Raw genomic sequence first — 27,008 nt, forward strand, 5'->3', positions numbered from 1 at the left:
CAATCAAAAAGAATTCTAGTGAATTCTGGAATAAAAAAGAAAAAGGAATTTATTATTACAATTTAGCAGTAGGATTCACTGTCTTGAATATGTTATCTAACTTCATAGCAAGCATAATTTGCCCCTTAATCTTGAGTTTACCACTCATGTATGCCTTTTGACCGTTTAATTTACCCGTAGCCAAATCAACAAAATCAGCGTCTTTTAGAGACAGAACGGCATCGGGTTTCATACCTTTACCACGAACCACTTTGCCTTCTTTTTTGACATCTACAGTAAAGACTTCTTCTTTGCCTTCTTTGTTCTTGATCACAAATTGAAATACACCATTGACTTGTTTGATTAACTTGGTTCTTTCTTCAGGACTAAAGTCTTCAAAGGCTTTGTTAAGTTCAGCGATCAATTCGGAGCTCTTGAAACCAGGAACAACAATATCAGACATCGTAAAAGAATAAAGAGAGAATAAATACACAAAGTATTGGTCATTTATATACACCTGTTGGAATCCCCTGTTTGTCAGCTTTATCTATACAAAAAGGGTAGTTTGTATTACAAAAAAAATAGCTTTTTTGTCCTATTTAAATTGCGTAATAAATTAAGTAGTAAAAGTGGGTTGGTCTGTTCTTTGCGCAAGGTAGAGATAGAAAGTTTGTTTTTCTTAATTTGAAATAGGTTTCATAAGGGCAAATGGTTGGCCTGGTCCCTTAGCCATGATTGCGCTTTGTTGTGTAAATTAGCATGCAATGATAGAACAAGATGTATTAAGACATGCCTCAAAAGTGAAAACATGCATTAATTATGTTTAAGTAAGATACATGGATCATTTAGAGTGATTTTGAGCCAAAAATCGTGTTGGAGGAAAAGGGTTCAGTCGAGACCCTTTTAATTCAATCTCCGATTATGAGTATTTTTGGAACTTTGTAAGCTGAAAAATGAAGTTATTGATACGGTTAAATATGAGAAATATGTTTCAAAAGCTACGCCATATAGTTATGGTCTCTATCTACAGTTTTTGCGATAAGATTTGATTGCTATGATCTAAGAATTGAAAAACATATTTTGTCAATTTACTCAACATTATATCAGTCAACTTGTTGCTTTCTTTACATCATTGAACTAGCAAGATGGGGATCTATAACTTTGATTAGAACGTCAAAAAGAAATAAAGCCTCCTTCCACCAGTTCTAGGAAACGAATGGATTTTAAAAGTCTGGAAATGTCGGAGTTTTATCTATCTAGTTTTTTGATCCCAAAGAATTCGGCAAACTCTATGACTGGTCTTTTCATAATGTTGTTTGATAGTGTCGATATATCGATATCTTATAGGATCATCTCATTCTGTAGTGATTACGATGCTAAGCCATTGACTGTATCCTTTCTTAATTTATTTTAAAAAATAAAAGAAGCGTTTGGCTCATAATTAGCTGTAGTCCTGAAATTATGCATTTCTAGCAGTGATATCTACTGGCTGGGTTAATTGTGGTATGATTGAGTCATAAGGATGTCATGGTCCACTAAGCAAATTTGACAGCATGACGGTCATTTTTAATGCTCTTAGTTTTGTTCCTATACGCTAGTTTTTTTTTTTAAAAAAAAAAAAGAAAAAAAGATTTTTCATAGGATACAAAAGAAACACAATCAAAAGTATGCAATGTCTGAACTGTATACGATAGTATACTTCTTTTTTTTTAAAAAAAAAAAAAAAAGGACTCATACTGAGTGGTTTCATGTTGAATCAGTTGGGTATGAAAAATAAAAGACAGCCTTCATCTCTGGTTTTTTTTTTCTTTCTTTCTTTCAGTCAACAGATATGGGACAAACACTTTCTGAACCTATTGTTGAGAAGACAACACATGAAGGAAAGAACAAGCATCTGTTGTACAGTCTTTCTTGTATGCAAGGATGGAGACTCAGTAAGTTATAGGCTTATTTATATATATATATATATATATATGACATACTCAACCATGTAAGCTATGGAAGATGCACATTGTGCTGAACTTGATTTGAACGGCACAAACGCGTGCTTCTTTGGTGTTTATGATGGACATGGAGGTAATTCATGATGGACATGATCGTATGATTCATAATTTGGAAATAGGTTCAACAGTGGCTCAATATACAGGACAAACACTCCATCAACGCGTATTGGAGTCATCTCATTTTGATTCAAGGGACTATGCCAAGGCCATGGTTGAAGCCTATCTTCAGCTTGACAAGGAATTGATGGAAGGTAACGAATACAGAAAGAGAGAAAGGGGGGAGAGAATTGAAACCAATGTTGTTGCATAGATCAAAATTTCACGTATGATCCTTCTGGATGTACAGCAGTTACTGCTCTTTTTGCACCTGATCAGAAATCAATTGTTGTGGTAAGTTGCTCTTGCCATATCAACATAACTTACTTGTTTAGGCCAATGCAGGTGATTCTCGATGTATTATCAGTACTGCTGGTAAAAGCAAACCATTATCGTATGATCACAAGCCTGGCGATGCTAAAGAAAATCAACGTATTATTAATGCAGGCGGCTTTGTAGAGTTTGGCCGAGTAAATGGTAAGCCTCCACTGTTCTTCTATGACATATTTACCAGTATCTTTTTTTTTTTCTCTCTCTCTCCTTCCAAGGTAACCTTGCACTTTCTCGTGCTATTGGTGATTTTGAATTTAAACAAAACTCGACCTTGTCTCCTGAAGAACAAGCCGTCACTTGTTATCCAGATGTGATTGAACACACCGTGACAGAAGAAGACGAATTTGTAGTGTTAGCGTGCGATGGTATTTGGGATTGCTTGACAAACCAACTTGTCGTCGATTTTGTCCATCAACATCTTGCACAGAAAATGAAATTAGATGAAATATGTGAGCAAATGATGGACCATTGTCTTGCACCAGACAGTGATGGAGGTGGTGTAGGTTGCGACAATATGTCTGTGATTATTGTTGCCATCTTGAATGGCAAGACAGAAGAAGAATGGTACGAATGGATGGCAAGTCGTGCTACTCCTAAAAAAGACGCATTAGGCAATGATATAGATACCAATAGTTCTAAAGTTGTTTAATACATGTTTATTTTTTAATATAATGAAGGAGGAGGGTATAGTTAAGGGTCCATAGGATCAGCTTTCCAAGTGTATTTTTGTCTTTGAGGTGGTTTTTTATCTCTGATCAAATCTCTCATGTTCAAGTTTGTTTCTGCAAGATGACTAGGGTCAAAGTTACTTGGTAGTCGAATAGTCTCATCAGACTTGAGTCCATTCGCCCATTGTTCGTCTTTGATCAAGAAACGATTCTTGGTCCAGTGTATATGAGAATAATGACCTTCCATCTTGAACAATACGTGAATGAACACTAATGTTCACTATTAAAAATTGTTGGTTAATTCTGAATTATGCAGTCACCTATTCAATCCGAGAATGGATGTTGAAACTCCGGCACTCTTTTTTGCCGGGCTCACCTATGGCTGATATAGATCAAAGGCAAGTGAATCATTGAACACCCTCTTTTTCGTTATAGCCAAAGGTAATACCATCACCAGTCTTATAAACAAAGCGAGGAAGGAGAGAAGAAAGAGTGTAGAAAGAACAAGAAGATGGATTCACCATGGATGGATGATGTCCATTCAATCATCCTTATACGATAGACTAGAAATAATAACAGCTCCAAAAAAAATAGCCAGCTCGATATACCTCATTTTGAGCTTCGATCCTGATTCGTCCATGCTATAAAGCAACAACAAGAGATATCACAGTGTGCTTGGCGCAGGTTGCAACAACAGTATTAAAACGATGAACAACACACAGCAAAAAAAAAACCTTTCATCGTACACCATGCTTTCTGCACTCTTTCTACTCTCTCTCTCTCTCTTTCTCTGTTATAAACAGACAAAAGATACTAACTTAATTGATAGCTACAATGCCTCACGCTCCTAGAAATAGCTTCATTGCTCCCGGCGTTTCCCGCTACTCTCGCTCTGTTGCCTACTCCAAGAAGGCTCAATACAAGCGCAAGCAAACTGCTGTTGCTGCTCCTGCCAAGCAAACCGTTGCTGAAAAGACTGTTGAAGTAAAGGGTGCCAAGAACGGTGGTAAGCGTACTGTCCCTGCCCAAAAGGCTTCTCGCTTCTACCCCGCTGAAGATGTTCCTCAACCCAAGGTTACCCGTAAGACTGCCAAGAAGACTGCTCTCCGTAAGAGCATCACTCCTGGTACCGTTGTCATCCTTTTGGCCGGTCGTCACAGAGGTAAGCGTGTTGTTGTCTTGAAGCAACTCGACTCTGGTCTTTTGCTTGTCACTGGTCCTTTCAAGGTCAACGGTGTTCCCTTGAGACGTGTCAACCAAGCCTACGTTATCGCTACTTCCACCCACATTGATGTCTCTGCCATCAAGGTAAATGAATATGTTAGGGTTTGCATGAATACTAAAAAAAAATTCATATAGGTTGATGAAAAGATCAACGATGCTTACTTCAAGAAGGCTGCTAAGGCTGACAAGGCCTTCCTCGAAGGTGAACAAAAGAAGGCTGCTTTCCCTGAATCCAAGGCTGCCGATCAAAAGGCTGTTGACAAGGCTATCCTCGAAGTTGTTGCCAAGACTCCTTTCCTCCGTCAATACTTGGCTTCTACTTTTGGATTGACCAAGGGTCAATTCCCTCACAACTTGAAGTTCTAAGCTGTTTTTTTTATTTTCTTCAAAATAAAATTTTCGAGTATCATTTGATTAAATTTACTTTTCTCTCTTTCACACACACACACACACACACAATGTGGTGGCAAAGTCGTTTTCTATTTGAAAAGAATGCAGTGAAGCAGCCTTTGTTGACTAGCAAACAAACAATGAGGCGAGTGGGTTGTATTGTTCTTTTGTTATTACTGATTTTTTTTATGGGCTTCAATCGATTTGACTATAACAAGATCAATACGATTATCTCTTTTGGTGATTCATATACAACGCGTTATTTAGATATGGATTCTCTTACTTATGCCTGTAGAAACTGTACCTCAGCAGGCGGACCCAATTGGGTTGTCTATCTTACAGATACCACAGAATGGATCAGTTGGAATTTTGCTTATAATTCAGCACCTGTCAGTAACCATCTCGTGAACCAGGTTAAACGAAGGCATATTCCTAAACCACTTAAGCTAATCATATACCCTCTTCCCCTACCTTTTTTTTTTTTTAATTAGACATCCACGTAGGTATGAAATCATAGAGCCAAAGAGATTCACCAGAACAGAGTCACAGACATGCGTATTCAGGTACAAGCATTGTATCCTCGATTGTTTGTATCACCCAATGAGAGAACGGCTTCCATCATTCAAAAGGTGTATGGAAACAAGAAGCGCACAGCCCAGTCTACACTTGTCACATTCTGGGTGGGTATCAATGATATTGACTTGACTTATGATTGGGAAGATACCACAGATCTTGATGTGCGTATCATGAACAGATATGCGTACCTTGTTGTATGTCACTATTTTATATGTTATATGTGCATTCATGTGTGTCTATTATAGGAGCAGTTGATTCAACAAGGAGAAAGACAGTTTATGTTTATCAATGTACCCCCTATTGACCGTGCACCACTCTGGTATCATACTCTCCATAAACAACGCATTCACAAGCGTGTATTAGGTATATATATACTATGTCATGCATTGGGATAATTAACACATAAAACAGAATTCAATCATAAGCTGACAAGGATGATCCACAGCTTAAGAAAGACACATCCTCATATGTCATGGATAGAATATGATGCTTGGGGACTCTTTCATACCCTTTTAGACAATCCAGATAAATACAATATCACAAATATTGATTCTTTTTGTCCAGACTGGTAACAAAAAAAAAAAAAAAAAAACTCATTATTCATACACGAATGTATGGGCTTATCGTGAATGTAGGGAACATCCAATCGAAAGGGAATGCAAGCCTATTGAAGAGTAAGCTATAATGTATTGAACTTGATATTGACTCTTGTTAGGTATTTTTGGTTGAATGATTTACATCCTACTTTTCATGTACACCGTATGTTGGCAGAGGATATTCAAAAAATAATAAATAAATAAATAAATTTTTTTTTCGCTCTCTCTCTCTCTTTTTCTTTTTTTTTTTTCTTTTTTTCTCTCTTTTATTTATATATACAACATACACGCTAAAATAAAAAGGAATAAGAATACTATCATAATCCATGGGCGACTCTTTTTTTGGGTAAAAAAAAAAAAAAAAAGAGAGAGAGAGTCAATAACAGACTCATAATATCAAATAGTTTCAATACCAATCTGCCGCCTTTAAGTGAGGACGAGATGCGTGCACTAACTGAACAAGGCAAAACAGATAAAGGTGTTGAACATACTCAATCATATGATCATACAGATGATGTTTACGATTTTGCGGATTTGCGTCATCAATATGAGGTGAATGACCAAGGAGAAACAGAAGAAGATGATGGTCTTGGTGATCAACTTATTGAAGAAGGTGACGATAATAACATGTTGACCTTTGGTGACGCACCTATTGGTAAGTGAATAGGATACTATTGCTGCGGTTCTAAAATATATATATATATATACGCGACTTTATAGACCAAGATTTTGATTTCTCTGGTAATACGCAACGTTTTCAAGCCAACATTCCCGAGGAAGAAGCATTTTTTGTAAAACGAAAGCATCATGAAGAACCTCAAGGTAAAACAACATAGATGGGCATAGTGAGAGTATATATATATATGTATATACTAATATTCAAAAGGTGGATTTCGTAATCCTTGGGCTAGTACCCCAGTACGCCAAACTTCGTCTGGTATTGGTAGAAGTTTCGGAGAGGTAAGAATAAATATATATATATTGATATATACTCAACATATTAGGCTTCTCCTATGGCAAGTGCTAAATCGATTTGGGGTAACTTTGGTGGTGGACTTTCACCTGGTAAAAATGATCTTGACCATCTTGTCTATAAGGATACTAACATCAATCACAGGCAGTCAACATAGTTTGTCTCCTTTCTCTACTGCTAATAGACAGGCCATGCGTCCTCAACCTCAACAACAGCAACAGCCTCCTTTCATGTCTCCTACGACATCCACTGGATATCCATCACAACAACAACAGCAACAACAACAACGTCGTCCTGTCACTTTGGAAGATATTGAAGCAGACATTCAAAGACAACAAGCTGCTAACCGTTATCGTGTCAACCATGGATCCCCCAATGGCAAGACATTGAGTTTGGCCGAGTTGGAAGCTGCTCTTGCTGCTGGTGCCATGTCTCGTCAACAACAGCCACCACCCCCACCCCCTCAGCAACAACCTCAACAACCCTTTGGTTATCCTACGCAACCTGATCCAATGCAACTATTAGCTATGAAACAACAGCAAGAATTGAAAGAACAACAACTTTCTATGGCTAGAGAATTAAAGCGTAGAGAATTGCATCGCAAGGTAAGCCATCATAGAAAAAAGAAAAAAACACGCGCGTATTGACCCGTTCTATCAGTCTCAATACGATGGCCTTATGACGCAACATGATAAAGATGTTGTGAATCGTATTCAACTCTCTCAACTTGCGAGTGGTGATCCTTATGCTGATGATTTCTATTATCAGGTCTATACGACCCTTCGTCAACGTCCTGGTATGCCTTTGCAGACCAACATTCCTCTCAACAATGCCACGAATGAACCTGGTCGTACTGGACGTGGTCGACGTGAAGAGAACATGATGCAACGCATGCAACAGCAATTGCAACGTATTGTGAATGATGCCAAGCGTCGTCCTAAGCAGACACAAGTGTCCTTGGAAGGTGCTTTAGGTAAAATCACTTCGCTTACGGTGCGTAATCCTCGTCAAGTCTTGCAAGTTCCTTCAGCCACCAACAATAATGAACCCCATATGCCCAAGACGGAAACAAGCCCAACCCACCCTAAATCATTCACGGCGTATGATAGACGACAAGTCCTCAAGATCACAGAGGACATGTACACCATTGTGCTCGAGATAGAAGAAATGCGTCGTCAAGGTGTTCCCAAGGACGAAGAAAACGAAAAGGACGCGATGGAAGCATTCAATCAAAAGTACGCTGCCAAGGTTGAAAAGCTTTGGAAGACTTTGCGTTTGACTGAACATGCTGAATCTTCCTTCTTGATCTCTTTACTCTCGACAGCCAAGGGTAAGAAACTGATTCCTCGTATCGTCCGTCAATTGAGCCATGATCAAAACCTGGCTCTCTTGACTGTCTTGATGGCCAATTTCTCAAAGCTTCAAGTCTGTCGCCATGTGATTTATCCCGGCACAACCGTTGCCAATGTGGACGAAGCCAAGAAGCAACTGTTTGTGTTGTTTGATGAAGTTGAACTCTTCATGAATGCCACGGCTCCTCATCTGTTGGGATTCATTACAGATGCTCCTCTTCGTATTGTCGTGGGTCTACTTCAGTTGTTTTTGGAGAAGAACGATATTGGATTGGTTGCTCAGACCAAGCCTGGTTTGGCTTTCTTGACCATGCTTTTATCGCGCGCTGAAATTTTGAAGCAAGGAGGTGGTTCGTTGCAAGGATTGCCCCCTCCTACACCTGAAGAAATGAACCGTTGGCAAGAACTCTATGGTCATCTGTTTAATGGACTCAAAGGTCGTTATCTCTCTATATTCCCTTCCTTGTACTATTTGGTTCCTCTTAACCCAAATACGCCCATGATGCAATTATCACTTGCTGTGGATGATATGTATGTATGGCAATTCTTGGCTGCCATGGCTGTGGGTGCTTCTATGGATCAACAACATATTTTAGTGACTGAAGTCAGGTAAGCAGAATGGATGAGATCCAATGGTTTGCTTAAATTATCAATGTTATATAGGGATCGTGTCATGGATAATATTGTACTTGCAAAGAGAAATCGACTTCCTCTTGATCAAGCGACTCATCGTATTTCTAATGTGAACTTGTTCTTGCATGCTTTGGGTTTGGATGCTTCACAGGTCTCTGTTCCTCTGTAAATTTTCATTTTGTATGTCATCTTCATAATAAACCAACAAAAAAAAAATAGTATGTACAATCTCTTTTTATTATTATTATTATTGTTATTATTATTATTATTTCAATTGGTATAAACTTAGACAATGACTTTGATTTGTTTTCTATCATCATATACAAAGAACTGAAGAAAGATCTACCAAAAAAAAAGGGGGGAAGTTACAGGTAGGAACAAACAAACTAATTTACTTACAATAAAGTCAAACACAAGTGTGCCACAACTACCAACAATCCAAGAAAGATTGACAATGATATAGTCTAATTCGGTTGATTTTAAAAAGATAGACTATATAGACATCAGCATTCAAATCTTGGTTCTTGTACAACTTACAGAAGTAAAGAACACATTGCCCATGACAGCACATAAAAACATGCCAAAACTAAGTCCTTCTGTACTCTTGTTTCTATAGTTCTTTAATATTTGCGGGACACGACTGCCCACATATAAAATAGCACTAGACCATCCCATCAACTGAGGCAACCATTGGAAGCCTTCTAGTTTATCTTGGTTATCATGAGTACGATAATATGCATAACAAGAGATGATAGTGACCAGCACAATCGAAATAGCCGACATGATATTCAATAAGGATGTATGTCTTGCTTTCTTTTGATCTAAAACATGGCTGGTACTAGCAAGCAATGGACTGGTTTCTTGAGCCATCACTTCTTCTTCTTCTAATCTACGTCTATAATAAATCACTTGCCATATCAATCCCATATCAGCAATGGTATAGTACAAGGCCAATACAAACTAAAATAAACAAATAAACATACAATCCCCCTTCTTTTTTTTTTTAAAGTGTTTTACCATGGTCACCAATAAATCTTGCATGATCACACCAAGCAAGTTAAATACATCTCCAGCTAACCAGACTACGAGAAAAGTCATCGAGAGACCTTCTCCGCTTTTACGTCTATAATTTTCCCACAATTGTCTAATAATCAATGTCAATCATGAAGTCTCATATTGCATTATTTACGGTGTAAAGACAATTAACCAACATAAAATAGACAAATATCCTGCTACTGAAGAAGCGAATGTAGGATCCATTCTAAAAGAGAAACAAAAAGGAGAAGAAAAGAAAAACAAATAAAAAAAAAAAAAAACTGTCTAAAAAAAAAGTGATCGTTTCAAAGCCCAGCCACTGTTTTTTTTTTTTTTTTTTGGAGAAAATATATATAAATGTTTTATGTATTTTAAAGTGAACAGTTTCAAATAGAAACACCTTAGAAGTAAGAAATATCGCCGAACTTTTCCTTGTAACCGGGAACAGAGAATTGACCCTTCTTGAGGCTTTCTTCAATGTTCTTGGTGATTTCAGGCTTGGCAACAATAATATCATCAACCTACACAACACATGAGTGACAATATCCAAGAAATCATCATTACGTACAGTAAGTTGTTCAATAGGGCGAGAACCTTCAATGTTGCTGAGAGTAGCGTGAAGGTCCTTGAGTTCGTGTTCGATTTGTTGAACAGTCTTTTGAGCCTTGGAAACCTACACATCATCATAAATATACATTACGTTGGCTGACACTATCAACTTACAGCCTTGGTTTCGAATTGGTTGATGGCGTTTAATTGAGCATCCAAGTTGTAAGCAACGGGCTTGAAACCGCCAACAGCCTTTTCGGCTTGGTCGACAATAGCTTGGTTCTTAAGAACCTTGCGGTATTGAGAGAAATCGACAGTGGTGGATTGTTCCTTCAATTCAGCAAGAACACGCTTCACTTCGTCATTGCGCTTACGGAAAGCTTGAAGAGAAGCAACAGTTTCTTGGGGAAGGCTGACGCTCAACTTGGCCCAGTTGATAGCAGCGGCACGAACAGGAGAAGCCATGTTTAATAATATGAACAAAGAGAGAAGGGGAAGTTTTTTTTTTTTAGCAAGGAAAAATTCAACACCCAGCTAAAAAAAAAAAATAGAACAGCCTCCCCCCGCAACACAAGCTGGAATTGCGGCGCGGAGTTTGTTGCGAAACTACGTCACTCTAAGCAGCAAGACCCAGTTGGCTATAACCTTCCCTTGATGGCGATGAGACTCCATCTTGTCATGCATCTATTGACATTGTTCATAGTACTATACTTACTCCAAGGGAACTTTGAAGAAATAAGAAACAATGCGCATACAGATCATATGGAGAGCACCTTTTGTATCGTCTATGTTTCTTGATAAATGCTTTTTCGAACAAGGCGAAATTCAATGCTATACAAACAAAAAACTAAGCTTCTGATATCTTATCAATAGATTTCAAATAACATTTGTTCATCTTTCTTTTTTTCAAAAGAAAAAAAAACAGGAAAATCGCAAAAGAGAACAAAAATACCAATATGAATCCAACTGAATACATTTGAAAAGAGGAGAGTGTTCTATAGTGATCTGCATAATATTGGCTTTGAACTCGCCCGAAAAGGAAACCTTTTTCAATAAATGTGAAAGCATCCTAGATGGGCTGTGACTTGTTGTTCAATAGGAAGCAGGTTCAATTTTTTCATTTTTTACATTGTAGCTTCTCTTTTATTCTAAAAAGAAAGAAAAATAACGTTTAAGCAAGAAGCATGTCTAACGAAGTTGTAGAAAGCTCTCAATTGGCATCCAATTTATTGGCAAACACGCCTACTTTGTCTTTTCCTTCTAATCCTGTTGTTACGGAAGTCAAGCATGTACCAAGACCAGAGATCAACATTATTCGTCATCAACCCAACAAACTAGTTTCAAACGGAGAAGATAATCAAGGCACAAGTAAGTCCACACGTAAAACGACAAACAAGCGAAACTGCGAATACAAAAAATACGATGATCACCAAATCAGCGAATACATCAATCTGATCACCGAAGGCATGTCTGTCAAAGAGGCTGCAAAGAAATTGAATATCACGATCAACACAGCTTATCGATACAGAAAGATGTGGAATACGGGTGGAGTGACACCTGTAAGGAATAAGCGAGGTCCAGCTGAAGGCGCCATGTCTAAATTAAAAGAAGAGCATACGAAATTCATCATCAACTACATTGATAACGAAAAAAAAGATGGTGCATTGATTCATATCCGAGACGCTCTTCGAAGAGAGTTTCCTGATTTAGAAGTCTCTTCTTCTGCTTTACATAGACACATGAAAGCCAAATGTGCCATCAGTCTTAAACGCCTACATACTCCACCAGAGAGTCGCAATGATGCTGATTTGCTTGCTGCTATTGAAACCTGGTTAGCAAGTAAAGACATGGACTTTGAAAAAAACTGTGTGTTTGTTGGTGAGGCAAGTTATAGCATGCATACTTCTCGACATCATGGATGGAAGAATCGAACGAAAAATGGAGAAGCGGTGATTGCTCCACCTCCTGTGCCTACTAACTCAATGGGTGGTGTGAGTATCTTTATCTTGGGAGCCATTTCAGCGAAAGGTGTGATTAATGTATCAACAAGAAAAGCTACTACTGTTACCACAACGACAACTCAAGGAGAAAGAAGACACCCTGATGGCACACTGATGGACTCTTTTGAAAATGATCAGTTCTTTATGTATTTGATGACTGTGCTTGATATATTGGATAAACACGGATTAAACGGATTTTATCTGTTGATGGATGATGCCTCTGTTAAAGAACCTGTTTCGGTCAAAAGAAGGATTGAAGAGCGAGGCTACAAATGTGCCTTCTTACCTACTGTCTTGCCTTTTCCTAATCCAATTGAAAAGTTTTGGTCAAAGACAGTAGGAGGGATTGATCGATCACCGCTTGTCAATGCTGAAATCAGCAGCAGAATTGCACAAGCATGCTTAAAGGTCACGCCAAATGACTGTTGTGAATGGATTCGGCAATCAATTCCATACTCTCCCCTTCGTTTATCTTCAGGCGGAAGAGGAACAACCAGTTAAACATGTCATGTATTTTATTTTATTTTTATGTAATAAACCTTTCAAATGATCAATTGTACACTGTTTTGATCAAACATTTAGTACATTATGAAAACAACTTTTTTAAAAAAAAAATCCATTCGATACACAGAACACTACGTACAGTCTTTAAATCATCAAAGTTTTTTGCGCTACGGACATGATGAAGAAGTATACAAAGACAAGGTTTTTCACTGTCTCATAGCATAGACACCTCCAATTGTTGTGTCTAGCTTGTTTTATCTCAACTTCCAACCCCATTCCAAAGTACCTCGGCCATTGGAAACCTTTGCCCAAACACACTTTTCCAGAAATTCGATATACAAAAGTTCTCTAACATTTTCAAATCTTTCATTGGCCTTAAACTACGCCATCCATGTTGCCTTCTTCTCCCTTTTACTTCAAATCTCTTCGGCCGTAGAACTTTCATAAAAATAAACCGTCTGCTCATCAGGTCAATGAATTGAAAGTCTTTGATGCTTTAGGGATTCATTGTGCAAAGAAAAAGAAAAAAGTCTTCAGCAAGCTTCAGTAATAGATACATATCTAGCATCAACAAACTTTTGTACTTTGTCGACTTTATCCATAGCAACCTAGGCTTTGTTGTGGTCTTTGTATACATATTTGTATACGTATTTGATCGAGGTAAATGATGCACAAATCTCAACATGGATGTGGGGATTGTATTTCAGACAGAGATATCTATTGTGAGGTACTACCCATCTGTTGTCCAAAACGTGCTCTCCCTTTTTGATATTTCTGCTATCTCTTCTTCTGCGATACTCTGGGTATCCACCTAGGCCGGCTTGCAGAACACTGGTAGTATCATCCAAGTTTTTAGGGCACTTTTCTGACCATGATTCATCCTTCATACATTGTGTATTAGACTTCAGGAGACTCCAGGGACCATACATCATCATTTTGGTTATAGTCTCATACAAAAAAGGATCAATTGCTTGATCTGGAATCTCTACTAAAACCAGCTTATCAATATCTTCTTCTCGAATATTGTCTTCAGGAACCAAGATAAGTAAAATATGGGCATGTGGATGTCCTTGTTTTTGAAACCCAATTGTATGAATGTGTGCTACAACTTCGCCCAGTACTTTGTGCTTCCTAATATCTTTCATCAAAGACTTGAGCTTCATGTTAAAGTATACAGGTACAAAGATCTGGCCTGTCACTGGCAGCTTGACCGAAAAGCAATTCATGTTGAATTTCTGGCCAGTCTGGATTGCAAGTAAAAGTAACAAAGAGGTCTAGTTTTCCATACTTGCGAACGATACTCATTGCTGCCAATAGAAGAAGGTAAAATTACCTTTTGGCCAATAACACTCAGGTCGCTATCATCAACATTTACTGCATCTTGCAAGTTGTTATAGAGCTCGGATCTCAACGTTTTTTTGGTTTTGGCGAATAAAGTTAAGTCGTTCTTGCTCTATTTTGGCGTGCATATCAACAACGTACTGATGAAACAAACTACCAAAAAGACAATGACAAATTTCGTCAGTGAAAATAGGAGCACGATACATCAGATGAAAGCGGTACAAACTACGGATGCAACATCAGTCTTTTAGATTGAACAGTTTCTTTTCTTTTTATATGGATTATATATAGCCTAATTGTAACAGATAAAAATAAAAGAAGCTGATTCAGAGAAGATCGTCTCATGTTGTTGCAATTGACGAAGAAGAGTAAGAAAGTCGCCAGGAATATTAGCTGAGTTACGAAGGAGTTGTTCACATGTAGTTTCACTTGTTTGTGCAGGGTCTTGACTTTGGTGCAAAGTGAATGTAGAACCCGAAATTTGTTCAAATGGATGAATATGGACTTTGAATGCTTCTAAACTTCAGGTCGCATGATGTGAAAAATGCGAAATGATTAGAAGTGCTGGAAAAGTGAAAGTGTCAAGGTATGATGGTAGTTCCATTCAATAATTGAAGATGCTCTTGTTTTTATTGTTCTTGGGTTTTTGAGATCTGAATTCAAGGGACATACATTGCAATATCATTTTGGATTTTGCCTGGTGCTTCATTTGTCCTTAGTAATATAATGGAGACTTGCTTACATAACAGATGTAAAAAAGAATCAATCATAAATGCTTCACGTGACTTGCAGCTAAAAAAAATTGTCTTTTTACATTAGTATTGACACGCCCAAAGTGATACATCTGCGGTATTGAAGTGTGGAATACAGTTTAGTAATTTGAGCAATAGCTCTGAATAGATCAATATATTTCCGGCTAATATGCTATTCTCTCAATTCAATTAAGTCGAGTGTTTTACATTCCAGTTTTTGATTCGGTTATCTTTCTAAACCCTTTTTCTACAATAATCACCAAGAAATTCGAAGTTCAAATCAACTCTCCTAGTTAAATCAGGAAAAAAAGGCTCTTTTTATTTTCTTGTATTATTTTTCTATTGTTGTAATGTAAGAGAGAAGATAAAAACAAAGAAGTCGATTAGAACTTGTATAGGTTTATTATCCAAATATATATATATCTCTGTTTTCTAGCTCTTCATTCTCTAGGTATTTATACATGAAGAGATGTCGGAGTAAGTAGTCGTAGAGTTCATGCAAATGACTGAGTCTCTATTATCATAGACTACTTTAAATTAATTAAATAATATAAATTATGGACTTCGGTTATACGTCTTGATCTATTAAAAGATCCATTGTCTTATTCAGTACAAGAGGTTCTTTTATGTCTATTTCTGATGTAAATTGATTATGATATATTATAGTATGTAAATGAAGACTTATTTAATGTCAGATCATCATATGCGCATAAATTCTATGTTCACAACAAGAAGATTTTCATTCTCATTGCTTAGCTCATGTAATTTTTCCTTCAGTGAGAAATTTTCTTGTTGAAGAGCCAAAAGTTGTTGGAGATCACCAGCATGTTGTTGAACTTGCTGATGCAACTGAAAGTCAAGGTTCTGAAGTTGAACAATGTCAACTTGGTGATCAGAACCTGGTGATGTCGAGATTAAGTTCGAAATGCTGGACATCTTGAAAAGCTAGTTTCAAAAAGAATGTCAAAGTAAGATTTCGAGTTGTATAGTAAGTGCTGTATAAGTTTCTATAGCTGTGAGGTACTGTATAGCGATGTTTGTTGAATACTTATTGATACGTCATTAGAGATACTTGATTCAAATTGGGTTGGATAAAGAATTAACCGTTTATTTAATTAAATATTGTTAAAACTTTTAGAAAAGCTAAAAAAATTGAGGGATTAGCTCAGCGGTAGTAGCGAAAGATTGCAAATCTTTAGGTCCCGTGTTCGAATCACGGATTCCTCTTAGAAAAGAATAATTCATACTCGAATGAAGATTTTTTGTTATTTGCATAAATCAACAAATGAGCAGAGTTTGTTTTGTTTTCTTTGAAGGTGTCTGGACCCACTTACTTTTGTTACATACTTGATAGCATTGGTATAAAAGAGCTTTAAAGAAATGCTGTCTTTTTATTTTTTAAGCATCAACATGATTTAATGGTATAGGCAGAATTTTTTAGTTTTATTCATTGATTTATAAGGCTGATCCCTGTGGGGCAATAATAGTAAGAAGATAAATTAATAGTATAGTTACAGGATGAGTGAACGACTTTGATCCTTTGGGTCCAAAGCATTTGGTTGATACTAAGCTTTTTGAATTATATAAGGCCGGCTATGCTAGTGAAATGTCCTTGCGAGTAAACATTCATTGTTTTTCACGTTCAAAGCTGTTCTTTTTGGCCTCAAAAGTGTCAAGTGTTAGAGTATGTCTTGCTTCTCTGTATTTTTCCCGTCTAATCGTGTATAAGTAAATACCTATTCAATATCAAATATTTATTGAAATGAACCTTTTTTCTACCAATTAAAGTATACAATCAACTTTGATTGCAGATTTGAAGGCAATGCTCAAACTAAGTCAATTTCTTCATCTTGATAAACTCGCTTTCTTTGCATCAGAAGTACCTGGAGATGATCTTTTTTTATTTCGGTTGGATCAGAGCTACATTGGCTCATTCCAAAAATTTTTGATTGAGTTTTTTTTTTTTTTTTTTTTTTTTTTTTTTTTTTTTTTATCTTCACGGACCTCTGTGAACCTCCTATGAGTTAAAACACAAATTTCGCCCAACAGCCAAACCAATGGTACCATTCGATTCCTTGACTCCAAAGAACATGTTTTAAATGAAAAAACGGGCTGTTTTGATAATCTAGTTTTCGAGTAATAGTCTATTAAAGAATGGCTCATTTAAGCTGTGATTTGAGCATTTTTACTCTAGGTATCATATAGAATTTGTTGGCAATGGGCTTCTAATAAACACTATATACTATCCTGAGTGTCAAAGGACATGTAAGAGTAGAAACATAGGCGTTTTGTAATATAAATGTGGATTAAATGAACATAGGATATACAGAACGGCTTCAAGCGAAGATTAAAACATAGAAGTTCCAATTCTTCATCCCACTACATCGAGAATGGAGCTTTTGCTGAGAGCTGCATAAAGACGCAGTTATTAGGCTTTGGTCTAGTGACGAAGGCTGTATATTTCTGCTTTCTGAGTCTACTGATGTAGAAAGCATAACAACTTTACTGCTAAGATATTGAACAAATAAGCAGAAACATATGCGAGATTTCTTACTCATATCACACCATTTCCGTAGTTTAATTAGCAAGCAAACGCATTCACCAAAAACTAGAGCTTTTGACGCACATTTTGAGTATCTAATTTCATTGATAGCTTTATTTTTCTTCTTGTAGCGTCAAAAAAAGATCAAAGAGTTGTCAAACTCAAGACTTCCACGAGTAATACCCTTTGGTCAAAATCCATTTTTGACTAAATTTTACATGTCGCTTTTTTTGGTCCAAAACAACTTCGAAGATACCGTGTATGCTAGTATATTGTTTGTGGATACTTAAAGCATTTGCGCGTGTATAAACAGGCTTTATGTTACCCTTATATATCTAGGAAAAAGTAAAAGATATGTATGAATTGTTGGCATTTTTCATTGTCGAAGCATTCATTTGAATGGTGTCTTTGTTGCATGAATAAAGAATATTCTATAAGATTGCTTATACACATGAAACGTCCTATTAAAAAGATATTTGTTCCCTCTACATAAAAAAAAAGAGTCGTTGCTTATAAAAAATGTCAAAGTATGATATACGAAAGACGGCCTTTGGCAAACGCATTGAATATGTCACAAACTACCCTATGTCTGTAGCTCCAATTCAATGACTTGCTTTCTCTATAGTAAGGGACACATCCAGCTTAAGACTCGCCATGTCGCTTGCATAATCTAATAAAATCAATGACATATTGTCTTGATAAAAGCCCCAATTATTTTTGTCTATGTATACACTTCATTTCCTTTTTTGTTTCTACATGCCTTATAACTCTGTTTTTTTTTGGCTGCTATTTCTACTTTGACTATCATGTTTATTGAAAATAGTGCAATGCAATAAGTTATGATGTGTATCAGTTATCTCATGCGTTTATTGCATTGTCATTCTCAATACAATTGACTAGTGAGTGAGTGTTATTTTAATGATGTATAGCAAGTTTTGGACAATATCTAGCTTTAGCATTTTGCATTTGAGACGAAGATGTTCTGGTTATTGGGCATGTCATGTTTCAAAATAGAACAATATATCAAACTTGGATTTTTGCAGTGTATCTCCTGTTGTTTGACAAGATGTGATATAAATTCAATCTAATATAGATCTCAAGCTCGTTGTTCAGGATTATGTCGAACAATAGACGTAATTTACAGGTTACGACCATCCTCAAAGAGCAAGATAAACTTCGTTACTTAAGAGGATTTTACAATGGCACACATCATAGTCTTTGCGAGAACAATGAAAATCAAACTACATAGTCAATAGGAACTGCAATGTGGATGACGTAGATTCAAACGAGAAATAAATAGAAGAAAAAGAACAACAAGCGAACCATGACAACAAAACAAACAAGGCTACAACAAGTAATGCAACCATACATCTTCTAAAAGAAGGGTGAAGAAAGTTACTTTGATTCCAAAAAGAAAAACTATTGTGCGAATACAGTGAAACATAAAGAGGTTTAGTATGTATAATAGCAAATGATCTGACATCGTGATACAGGATTGCCATTCAAAATGTACCCTTGATCAAGAACCAAGATAGCGTCTAAACTTTGTCATTGTTGCACGTACAAAAGACACGCACGTGATTTTTGATTCTTTGACAGAACAAGTAGTGTACGATCCAGGTACTGCCATTTACTCTCTGTTGAAGATGTATGTGTATACAGGTTTTAATGAATGTTTTGGGTATGATTATCGAGTGGCGATAGATATTAACATGAGGGTCATTGGAAACAAAAGCACACAACTTGCAATAGCTACCGTTGATCTACTTGAAGGGAAATAGCCGTGTACCAAAGCAGCTTGAACGTGAAAATAACGAATACAAGCAAATGCCAAAAAAAGCATACCAATCACAATAAACAGTAGACCCGTCATTTTACCGTCAAACCATAGTATAGATGGTTCTCGGGTTGGATTTTTAGACATTGATTTCTCCAATCTAAATAACTGTGTGATACCTTTATACGTATATGCAGTCAATAACATGATTTGTTTGTTTTCCCTTACCTATTCCGACAGATATAGTAGATAAACTTGTTCTTAACCAGGCCAGGTACGTACGTTCGTTGGCTACACACACAAAAAAAAGGAAACATAAACAAATGATGAAATATGCTTTAGGTATTAGGAAATTACCTAAATGGTCTCTTGCAACACTGCCTTTATTCTCCAGGTATATTGAAGTGGAGTATCTATCAAAAATATTCGCCAAATACCCATGCTTGGGTATCATTGATTGTTCTCTTTTCATGACCAGCTTCCCCTGCTGACTTGAGGGACAACTGATTGTTCTTTTGTCAATTGAAGCATAATTAATTTGTTCATTGTTGGTTATTAATGGTTGCCTTTGATCCGAATCTTGTTGCTCTTGAGTAACAAATGCTTGAAACATACAGATGGGTTTCTTTTGATGCTTTTTGTGTATAAAGAATATATAGGAGAAAAGCAAAGAAAAAAAAAAGAAAAAAAAGAAAAGAAAAAAGAGAGAGAGAAAAAAAAGGAAAATATGTAGGTTTGCACTTTTTTTTTTGAATTACTGTGTAACTTGTTTAATCAAAGGAAATGTAACAGATGAAGAAAAAAAAATTGAGCGCAATATAACAGAAATCTTTTTATTTTTTTTTTACATCTAAGTTCATCATTTACATAGTTTAAGCAGATCTAAAGCTATCAAGGTTTTCCTTGACACGTTTCATGTATTCAGCAGTAGTAACATAGTGTTCAGGCTTAAGGCTAAAAAAAAGGTTAGAACACAGCACATTTCAAATATTGCGCAATCGCTGATGTAGTGGTACACTTACTTTTTGCCGTGGATGGTCAAAGCCAAGTCTTTAGTCATAACTTGATCTCTTTCAACTGCATCAATACAAGCTTGTTCAAGTTCAGAAGTAAACTTCTTCAAAGCACCATTGTTGTCTAAAGCAGCGCGGTGACTTAAACCTCTTGTCCAGGCAAAGATAGAGGCAATAGGGTTAGTAGAGGTAGGATTGCCCTATCATAACAATGTGTTTCAGAACAAAAAAACAATTAGTTCATTGCTTACCTTTTGATATTCACGGTAATGTCTGGTGACTGTACCATGAGCAGCTTCAGCTTCCATGGTCTTACCATCAGGTGTGATCAATACAGATGTCATTAAACCAAGAGAACCATAACCTTGAGCCAAAATATCAGATTGAACATCACCATCGTAGTTCTTACAGGCCCAAACGAAACCACCCTTAGACTTGAGGGCTTGAGCAACCATATCGTCAATCAAACGGTGTTCATACCACAAGTTAGCCTTTTCAAATCCTTGACGATAATCTTTTTGATAGATTTCTTCGAAAATGTCCTTGAAACGACCATCATACTTCTTCAAGATGGTGTTCTTGGTACTCAAATAGAGAGGCATCTTCTTGGTCAACGCCATTTGGAAACAGCTGTGGGCAAAACCAGTAACAGAGTCATTGGTGTTATACATGGCCATACCAACACCACCATTTTCAGGAAAGTCGAATACAGTCCATTTTTGAGGTGCAGAACCATCAGCAGGAGTGAATGACATTTCGAATTTACCTGCCTTATTGGCAACAAAATCAGTAGAACGGTACTACCAAAAAAGATGGTCAAAAAAACATGGATCAAATCCTATACACTTTCTTACTTGATCACCAAAAGCATGACGACCAATAACAATGGGTTCAGTCCAACCTGGGACAATACGAGGGATGTTGCTCATAATAATAGGTTCACGGAAAACTGTACCGTTCAAAATGTTACGAATAGTACCGTTAGGAGACTTCCACATTTGCTTCAAGTTGAATTCTAATGATCACTGTCAATTCACGCGTATTCAACCAAGATAGACTTACCCTTGACACGAGCTTCATCAGGAGTAATGGTAGCACATTTGATACCAACATTGTATTTCTTAATGGCTTCAGCAGCATCAATAGTAATTTGATCATCAGTCTATAAACAACTCAAACGGTTTAGCTGCATGACCTCTTTTTTCTAGAAAAAAAAAACTTGCCTTATCACGGCTTTCCATGCCAAGATCGTAATACTTAATATCCAAATCCAAGTAAGGCAAAATAAGCTTGTCTTTGATATCAGCCCAGATGATACGTGTCATTTCATCACCATCCAAGTCGACAATAGGGTTTTCAACCGAGATACGACTACCAGTGGCATAGTTAGCTTTAGCGACAACTGGACGAGTCAAGGCAGCGCCAGCAACTTTACGAGCAGCAGTTTGAATAGCAAGCATGTTGAGAATGATAAAGAAAAAGGAAGAAAAAGGAAATAAATCAGAATAAAATAAATACAAAAAAAGGGTATCTATACCAATTATGAGTCAAGTCAAATTGAAAGGGCAGGAATTCTTTTTGGTAGAATCGGTACTTCAAATAGGATTCGGCCCATGAAACTTTAAATAAGATGAAGATGGGTTATCGCTGATATAGTTAATCTGGGTTGAGACAACCCTTAGATTTTGAATTCTATTCTAAACAGTGATATGATGGTATTATTCCAATGCAGACTCATACTGAATACATCTATAATTGATTTCTGATGGCTTCAATGAACAAAACCAAGTTTTTGATATACAAAATAAATCAACTTAGAGAATTAAAAAGCATGATTTGTAAGTCATGATAAAATACTCAACAGTGGCAGTATCGAAATAATATGAAGATTTGCTTTCTAGTAGAGTATTTCAATGCAACCCATTCTACAACAAAATTTGCAACAGGAAGTCATGTATTTTTTCTTACAGATCGCCCTTATCTAATCTGTTAAATCAGATCAGCATTTTATTATGCCCCTTTTTTGAACACTTTTTGGTTACTGGAATGACAACACATCAAAGCCGCAATAAACAGTTCCAAGAGATCCAACATGACAATGAATCTTATTGATATATGTTATTTAAGTCTAAGCTGAAATAAGCTTCACTCCTCCCCTTTTTCTTTGGATCTTTGTAGAAACAGTATCTGAATCTCGAAACTTTGGTATTAATGTAAAGCCTTATTATAGTATAGGTAATATCAAGCATCTGATTGAACTTTTGACGCACATACCAGCAACACATCAAGCATTGGCATTCCGCCATACTGCCCTACAAGATGAAAGCATACTGTCTGATTACATCAGTCCATCTTTACGACTGTTTATTCAGCATGTAGCCTGCAAGTAACTATAGAGACCTCGACTGGTATTGAATTCACGCCATTATTATATTGTTTACGATATTTGGCTACTTGTGTTGGCCTTAAAGAACATGTCAACATGGGGATCTAAACTATATCTCTTGGACACGATATTAAAAGACAATGTAACACTAGCACAAGCAGGTTGTTCAGGGCAAATCTACTCTACGTATGTCAACTTTAGATTAAGCTACTATCCTTTCATGAAATAAAGTATTGCTTTGAATTAGAGGTTGTTCTACCCTTCAGAATTCATGATTGAATAGGATCAAACAAAGACAAGGATATAGACTGTATATGTCCTCAAATAAAAGTAGAAATTGGCCGCATGCATCATTCTCCGGGAATAATTAAGACGTCTTTTTTATCTTTTTCTATACCAATATGCACAAACGGAGTACTTCTCCAAATACCAAAGCCGTTTCTCTAGAGGAGAATAATACTTCTTTAAAGTACTACGATCCCCTTTTGAATAGATCGAGCACTTCATTAGGACCGACAAGTTATGCAGAACATTTGAAGCACTTTTGGCGTACTCATCTAGACTACTTTTGGGGTCTACTCTTTCGAGTGATCAGTCTGATTGTGATTATTGGTGTTTTGATAGCGATTGGTATAGGGCTTCGATATACAGACAACATGCCAAAGCCAGAAGACTTTAGTCATCTGGAGTTTAATTGGAAGATCAATCCTCGAGATTACCTACAGCCTTACAATACTTCATTTCAATACAATGTCTTGTTGGACGGTCATTCTCATTCAACCTATAGTGACGGAAAAATGAATGTTCGACAGTTGCTCGATTGGCATATAGGCATGTTTGTTTTCGTTTATGTGATGTACTAATAACTACCAACAGCAAATGGATACAATGCGATTATGGTCACGTAAGTAAAGGGGAAAAAAAAGCACGCCTATGAACTGACACTCAGAGACAGTGATCACAACACAATTGAAGGAGGTCTTGCTGCAGAGAAATTAGCTCTTGAAGAATACAATGATACTATTGTCGTCATTCCTGGCATGGAGTATACGTAAGGATAGACAGACCATAGCAATAACTTAGATTTGCCTAGTTGTTGTAGGATTCATATGAACTTTATCGATATCAATGAAACTGTGCCTGTAACTGGACCTGTTCCTTCAGATGAAGAATTACAAAAAGCTATTAACCGAGTGCATGAATTAGGAGGTTTAGTGATTGTAAACCATATCCCATGGAGCAATACTACAGGTAAAAAAGAGATACATGATAGACATCCTTTAACTGACTTATGGACAGAGGATGGATATCAATTGCCTCGTCTACCCAATCATCCTAGTGTAGAACAACTCATTCAATGGGGAGTCGATGGATTTGAAGTGATTAATCAAGAGACATTTGATTTATCTACCTATCAGTCTGCTGTGCAGCATAACCTGATTCAAATGGTAGGTATGGATTTACACCATCCTTCTGTGGGAGCTCAAGTATGGCTTACGATCAATGCACCTAATATGACCCGTGCTGGTATTATGCAAGAAATACGTGCTAGGCGCACTTCTTTCTTGTTTGATCCTGCTGGTACACATCCCCGTGTCTATGTTGATTCCCCTGCTTCTTATTTAGCATTGACACCATTGACATATCTCGGTGACTATTTTGGAATGTTTTATGATGATATGAAGGGTATGTACAGCTTCCAAGGCACATTCTGTCATCCAGAAGTGTTGACTGTACACAAAAGTGTGATTGGTTGGTTTATCTTTTGGGTATTGATCTTTTTGGTTGTGTTTGAGCTTGTTCGTCTCTTGATGCGATGGTGCCTGAGTGGATTAGGTTGGCTATCCTATCCACGTGTCCGACGAAACTCGGATATCGAATAATAAAAATTTCGAACCGGACTACCGGGATTATTTGCTTAAGCGCCTCTCGTCTCTCTGTATAAAGAATGATAGATGTATTACAATTCAGCGGAGGGTCATAAGTGATGGAAGGCGATAGCTTATCCTATTTTCTTTCTCCTTTTATTGTATAAATTAAAGTAAGTGCAACGATATGGATGGATGAAAGATATTAAACGACGTTTGATTAGTATGGCTGACTCTGCTACGGCCGGTGCTTCTCGCGGTAATTGTTTGGATGGATGGATGGACCGAGGAAGTGTTTTACTGATATTTATATAGGAAGAGGTTTTGGACGTGGACGTGGACGTGGTGGACCTCGTCGTGGACGTCGTGGTGAAGAAAAGAACGAGTGGGTTCCTGTTACCAAGCTCGGTCGTCTCGTCAAGGCTAACAAGATTAAGTCTATTGAAGAGATCTACCTTTTCTCTTTGCCCATCAAGGAATACCAAATTGTCGACTACTTCCTTCCCAAGTTGACTGATCAAGTCATGAAGATCATGCCTGTTCAAAAGCAAACTACTGCTGGTCAACGTACCCGTTTCAAGGCCTTTGTTGTCATTGGTGATGAAAACGGTCATGTTGGTTTGGGTGTCAAGTGTGCCAAGGAAGTTGCTACTGCCATCCGTGGTGGTATCATCCTTGCCAAGTTGTCCATTATCCCCGTTCGTCGTGGTTACTGGGGTTCCAACTTGGGTGAACCTCACACTGTCCCCTGTAAGGTCACTGGTCGTTGTGGTTCTGTTATGGCTCGTTTGGTTCCTGCTCCCCGTGGTACTGGTATCGTTGCCTCTCCCACTGCTAAGCGTGTCCTTCAATTGGCTGGTGTCACCGATTGTTACACTACCTCTCGTGGTTCTACTCGTACTCTCGGTAACTTCGTCAAGGCTACCTTCGCTGCCATTGGTAACACTTACGGTTTCTTGACTCCTGATCTCTGGGAAGAATCTGAATTTGTTAAGGGTCCTTATCAAGAATTCTCTGACTTCCTTGCCCAAAAGCAAAGAAAGTAAAAGATGCTTTGATCCATAATAAACTAATTTTACGCTGAATAAACCTTTTTTTTTTTAAAAAAAAAAGAATTTTAAACTCCAATTTGTCTTTCTTTTCTTGTTTTTTTTTCTTCATTGAACAGATGCAACAAAGTTTGATTTCACCTGATATTCAGATTCGAAAACGTTCTGCTGAAAATGACTCCATCAATAACCACATCAAGTATGAATCAAACTTGATTTGATCGTGTTCTAATAAAGACAATAGAAAAAAGAGACCCTTTGATCGCAATATGCCACCCAAAGTAAAAAAAAAAAAAAAAAAAAAAAAAAAAGTCAAGTACCATGTCAACCAACTTACATTGATGTTAGATTGAAGCCTACATTCCTGAATCGAAACTATATACAGAGTTATGTGAATTTGAAAAGAACTTGGATGTGGCTATCATGAGAAAACGTTTAGATATTCAAGAAGCCTTTGGTAAACCACCTCATGTATGTCCTATTTCTCTCTCTCTATACCTGTCTATTGATGCTTGTTTAGGTGCGTCGTACGCTACGTATCTTTGTTTCCAATACAGCAGCAGATCAACCGTCTCAATCAGAAGATGCAAACAACTTTGAATCCAATGACGATAATGCACCCTCTTGGACACTCAAGATCGAAGGAAGATTGTTGGATGTAAAGTGATGGTCAAACGACACAGAACTCATGTTTTGTTTTATAGCCTTTGATTCCTACCAAAAAAGCACAGCCTATTCAAAAGTTTACTTCGTTTTTCAAGTCCATCATAGTAGAATTAGACAGAGACCCTGATCAATTTCCTCAAGGCAACATCATAGAGGTAACCTATCATATCTAGGTGGACTATTTATTCAACGACATGACTAGTGGCATAAGCAAGCATCAAGTACAGATACAGATGGAATTGAAATCAAGCGCAAAGGGGATATGAATGTCAATGCACGTATCATTCTTGTGCCTGATTTTACTCCTCAGAAATACAAAGTAAGCCATGGTTTATCTGAAATGATTGGCATCAGGTTAAGTACACGATCAAATGTGATGGATGAATTATGGAAATATATCAAGGTAAATATCACAGCATGATAGTCAAGCACTCATTCATGTAAAGAGAAACAAACTTCATGATGATCAAGATAAGCGTATTATTCATTGTGACAGTAAAATGACAGGCTTGTTTGGTGTCTCTCAGACAGATGCTGCACAATTACCTAGTCTTGTTCAGTCACAGTTGTCTTTTCCAGACCCTGTTGTGATAGACTATACAATTTGTGTGGATAAGCAATTCAATCAGTCAAATACTGCTTATGATATGGACGTTGAGTTAGATAATGTAGCACGCCAGAGAATGGCAAATGCTGTTGCTGC

The 27,008-nt window shown here is 37.1% G+C and overlaps 14 protein-coding genes and 1 non-coding gene across 15 annotated transcripts; 9 read left to right on the forward strand and 6 right to left on the reverse strand.

Moving 5' to 3' along the window:
• Positions 1–55: 55 nt before the first annotated feature.
• On the reverse strand, positions 56–442 carry B0P05DRAFT_577086 (SCP2 sterol-binding domain-containing protein; the record flags this gene model as incomplete). Its single annotated transcript, XM_051581758.1, has 1 exon — positions 56–442. The coding sequence occupies one exon, from the start codon at positions 440–442 to the stop codon at positions 56–58; it is 387 nt and encodes a 128-aa protein (XP_051439212.1).
• A 1,151-nt stretch (positions 443–1,593) lies between these two features.
• On the forward strand, positions 1,594–3,081 carry B0P05DRAFT_174399 (phosphatase 2C-like domain-containing protein). Its single transcript, XM_051573143.1, has 6 exons — positions 1,594–1,913; positions 1,975–2,055; positions 2,102–2,233; positions 2,293–2,372; positions 2,414–2,555; positions 2,627–3,081. The coding sequence occupies exons 1-6, from the start codon at positions 1,811–1,813 to the stop codon at positions 3,058–3,060; spliced, it is 972 nt and encodes a 323-aa protein (XP_051439213.1). The 5' UTR covers positions 1,594–1,810; the 3' UTR covers positions 3,061–3,081.
• On the reverse strand, positions 3,051–3,506 carry B0P05DRAFT_524782 (uncharacterized protein). The gene has a single exon (XM_051576241.1). The coding sequence runs from the start codon at positions 3,324–3,326 to the stop codon at positions 3,102–3,104; it is 225 nt and encodes a 74-aa protein (XP_051439214.1). The 5' UTR covers positions 3,327–3,506; the 3' UTR covers positions 3,051–3,101.
• A 402-nt stretch (positions 3,507–3,908) lies between these two features.
• On the forward strand, positions 3,909–4,722 carry B0P05DRAFT_524785 (ribosomal protein L6e-domain-containing protein). Its single transcript, XM_051576242.1, has 2 exons — positions 3,909–4,387; positions 4,439–4,722. The coding sequence occupies exons 1-2, from the start codon at positions 3,914–3,916 to the stop codon at positions 4,667–4,669; spliced, it is 705 nt and encodes a 234-aa protein (XP_051439215.1). The 5' UTR covers positions 3,909–3,913; the 3' UTR covers positions 4,670–4,722.
• Positions 4,723–4,739: 17 nt separating this feature from the next.
• Positions 4,740–6,098, forward strand: B0P05DRAFT_524787 (uncharacterized protein). Its single transcript, XM_051576243.1, has 7 exons — positions 4,740–5,106; positions 5,185–5,192; positions 5,235–5,463; positions 5,515–5,632; positions 5,681–5,837; positions 5,905–5,943; positions 5,985–6,098. Exons 1-7 carry the CDS (start codon positions 4,762–4,764, stop codon positions 6,067–6,069), a joined length of 981 nt encoding a protein of 326 aa, XP_051439216.1. The 5' UTR covers positions 4,740–4,761; the 3' UTR covers positions 6,070–6,098.
• Positions 6,099–6,306: 208 nt separating this feature from the next.
• Positions 6,307–8,992, forward strand: B0P05DRAFT_568314 (topoisomerase II-associated protein PAT1-domain-containing protein; the record flags this gene model as incomplete). Its single annotated transcript, XM_051581189.1, has 7 exons — positions 6,307–6,520; positions 6,586–6,687; positions 6,752–6,825; positions 6,870–6,930; positions 6,983–7,443; positions 7,499–8,799; positions 8,854–8,992. 7 exons carry the CDS (start codon positions 6,307–6,309, stop codon positions 8,990–8,992), a joined length of 2,352 nt encoding a protein of 783 aa, XP_051439217.1.
• A 47-nt stretch (positions 8,993–9,039) lies between these two features.
• B0P05DRAFT_524795 (PQ loop repeat-domain-containing protein) lies at positions 9,040–10,102 on the reverse strand. Its single transcript, XM_051576244.1, has 5 exons — positions 10,013–10,102; positions 9,841–9,967; positions 9,361–9,783; positions 9,223–9,315; positions 9,040–9,165 (listed from the first exon to the last, which is right to left on the reverse strand). Exons 1-5 carry the CDS (start codon positions 10,081–10,083, stop codon positions 9,109–9,111), a joined length of 771 nt encoding a protein of 256 aa, XP_051439218.1. The 5' UTR covers positions 10,084–10,102; the 3' UTR covers positions 9,040–9,108.
• Positions 10,103–10,259: 157 nt separating this feature from the next.
• Positions 10,260–10,872, reverse strand: B0P05DRAFT_583381 (uncharacterized protein; the record flags this gene model as incomplete). Its single annotated transcript, XM_051582245.1, has 3 exons — positions 10,260–10,379; positions 10,427–10,531; positions 10,582–10,872. 3 exons carry the CDS (start codon positions 10,870–10,872, stop codon positions 10,260–10,262), a joined length of 516 nt encoding a protein of 171 aa, XP_051439219.1.
• A 670-nt stretch (positions 10,873–11,542) lies between these two features.
• Positions 11,543–12,983, forward strand: B0P05DRAFT_524806 (uncharacterized protein). Its single transcript, XM_051576245.1, has one exon. The coding sequence runs from the start codon at positions 11,592–11,594 to the stop codon at positions 12,906–12,908; it is 1,317 nt and encodes a 438-aa protein (XP_051439220.1). The 5' UTR covers positions 11,543–11,591; the 3' UTR covers positions 12,909–12,983.
• Positions 12,984–16,158: 3,175 nt separating this feature from the next.
• On the forward strand, positions 16,159–16,231 carry B0P05DRAFT_t14. The gene has a single exon. It is a non-coding gene; the product is annotated as a tRNA-Cys (tRNA).
• Positions 16,232–19,233: 3,002 nt separating this feature from the next.
• On the reverse strand, positions 19,234–19,777 carry B0P05DRAFT_461581 (uncharacterized protein; the record flags this gene model as incomplete). Its single annotated transcript, XM_051574081.1, has 3 exons — positions 19,234–19,502; positions 19,552–19,614; positions 19,681–19,777. 3 exons carry the CDS (start codon positions 19,775–19,777, stop codon positions 19,234–19,236), a joined length of 429 nt encoding a protein of 142 aa, XP_051439221.1.
• A 353-nt stretch (positions 19,778–20,130) lies between these two features.
• Positions 20,131–21,894, reverse strand: B0P05DRAFT_524812 (isocitrate dehydrogenase [NADP]). The gene is made up of 6 exons (XM_051576246.1): positions 21,560–21,894; positions 21,399–21,498; positions 21,191–21,351; positions 20,588–21,136; positions 20,346–20,536; positions 20,131–20,277 (listed from the first exon to the last, which is right to left on the reverse strand). The coding sequence occupies exons 1-6, from the start codon at positions 21,794–21,796 to the stop codon at positions 20,196–20,198; spliced, it is 1,320 nt and encodes a 439-aa protein (XP_051439222.1). The 5' UTR covers positions 21,797–21,894; the 3' UTR covers positions 20,131–20,195.
• Positions 21,895–22,970: 1,076 nt separating this feature from the next.
• On the forward strand, positions 22,971–24,750 carry B0P05DRAFT_524824 (polymerase/histidinol phosphatase-like protein). Its single transcript, XM_051576247.1, has 5 exons — positions 22,971–23,553; positions 23,599–23,626; positions 23,672–23,773; positions 23,816–23,973; positions 24,022–24,750. Exons 1-5 carry the CDS (start codon positions 23,124–23,126, stop codon positions 24,603–24,605), a joined length of 1,302 nt encoding a protein of 433 aa, XP_051439223.1. The 5' UTR covers positions 22,971–23,123; the 3' UTR covers positions 24,606–24,750.
• A 60-nt stretch (positions 24,751–24,810) lies between these two features.
• Positions 24,811–25,636, forward strand: B0P05DRAFT_524826 (40S ribosomal protein S2; the record flags this gene model as incomplete). The annotated part of the gene is made up of 2 exons (XM_051576248.1): positions 24,811–24,849; positions 24,906–25,636. Exons 1-2 carry the CDS (start codon positions 24,816–24,818, stop codon positions 25,634–25,636), a joined length of 765 nt encoding a protein of 254 aa, XP_051439224.1. The 5' UTR covers positions 24,811–24,815.
• A 100-nt stretch (positions 25,637–25,736) lies between these two features.
• B0P05DRAFT_524830 (uncharacterized protein) lies at positions 25,737–27,008 on the forward strand (the record flags this gene model as incomplete). Its single annotated transcript, XM_051576249.1, has 7 exons — positions 25,737–25,838; positions 25,884–25,920; positions 25,988–26,110; positions 26,160–26,297; positions 26,344–26,460; positions 26,508–26,708; positions 26,752–27,008. Coding segments are annotated over exons 1-7 (953 nt in total), but the record flags the coding sequence as incomplete, so codon positions are not given.

This window comes from Gilbertella persicaria, assembly GCF_025201335.1.
Source record: "Gilbertella persicaria strain CBS 190.32 chromosome Unknown B0P05scaffold_3, whole genome shotgun sequence".
Taxonomy (NCBI): Eukaryota; Fungi; Mucoromycota; class Mucoromycetes; order Mucorales; family Choanephoraceae; genus Gilbertella; species Gilbertella persicaria.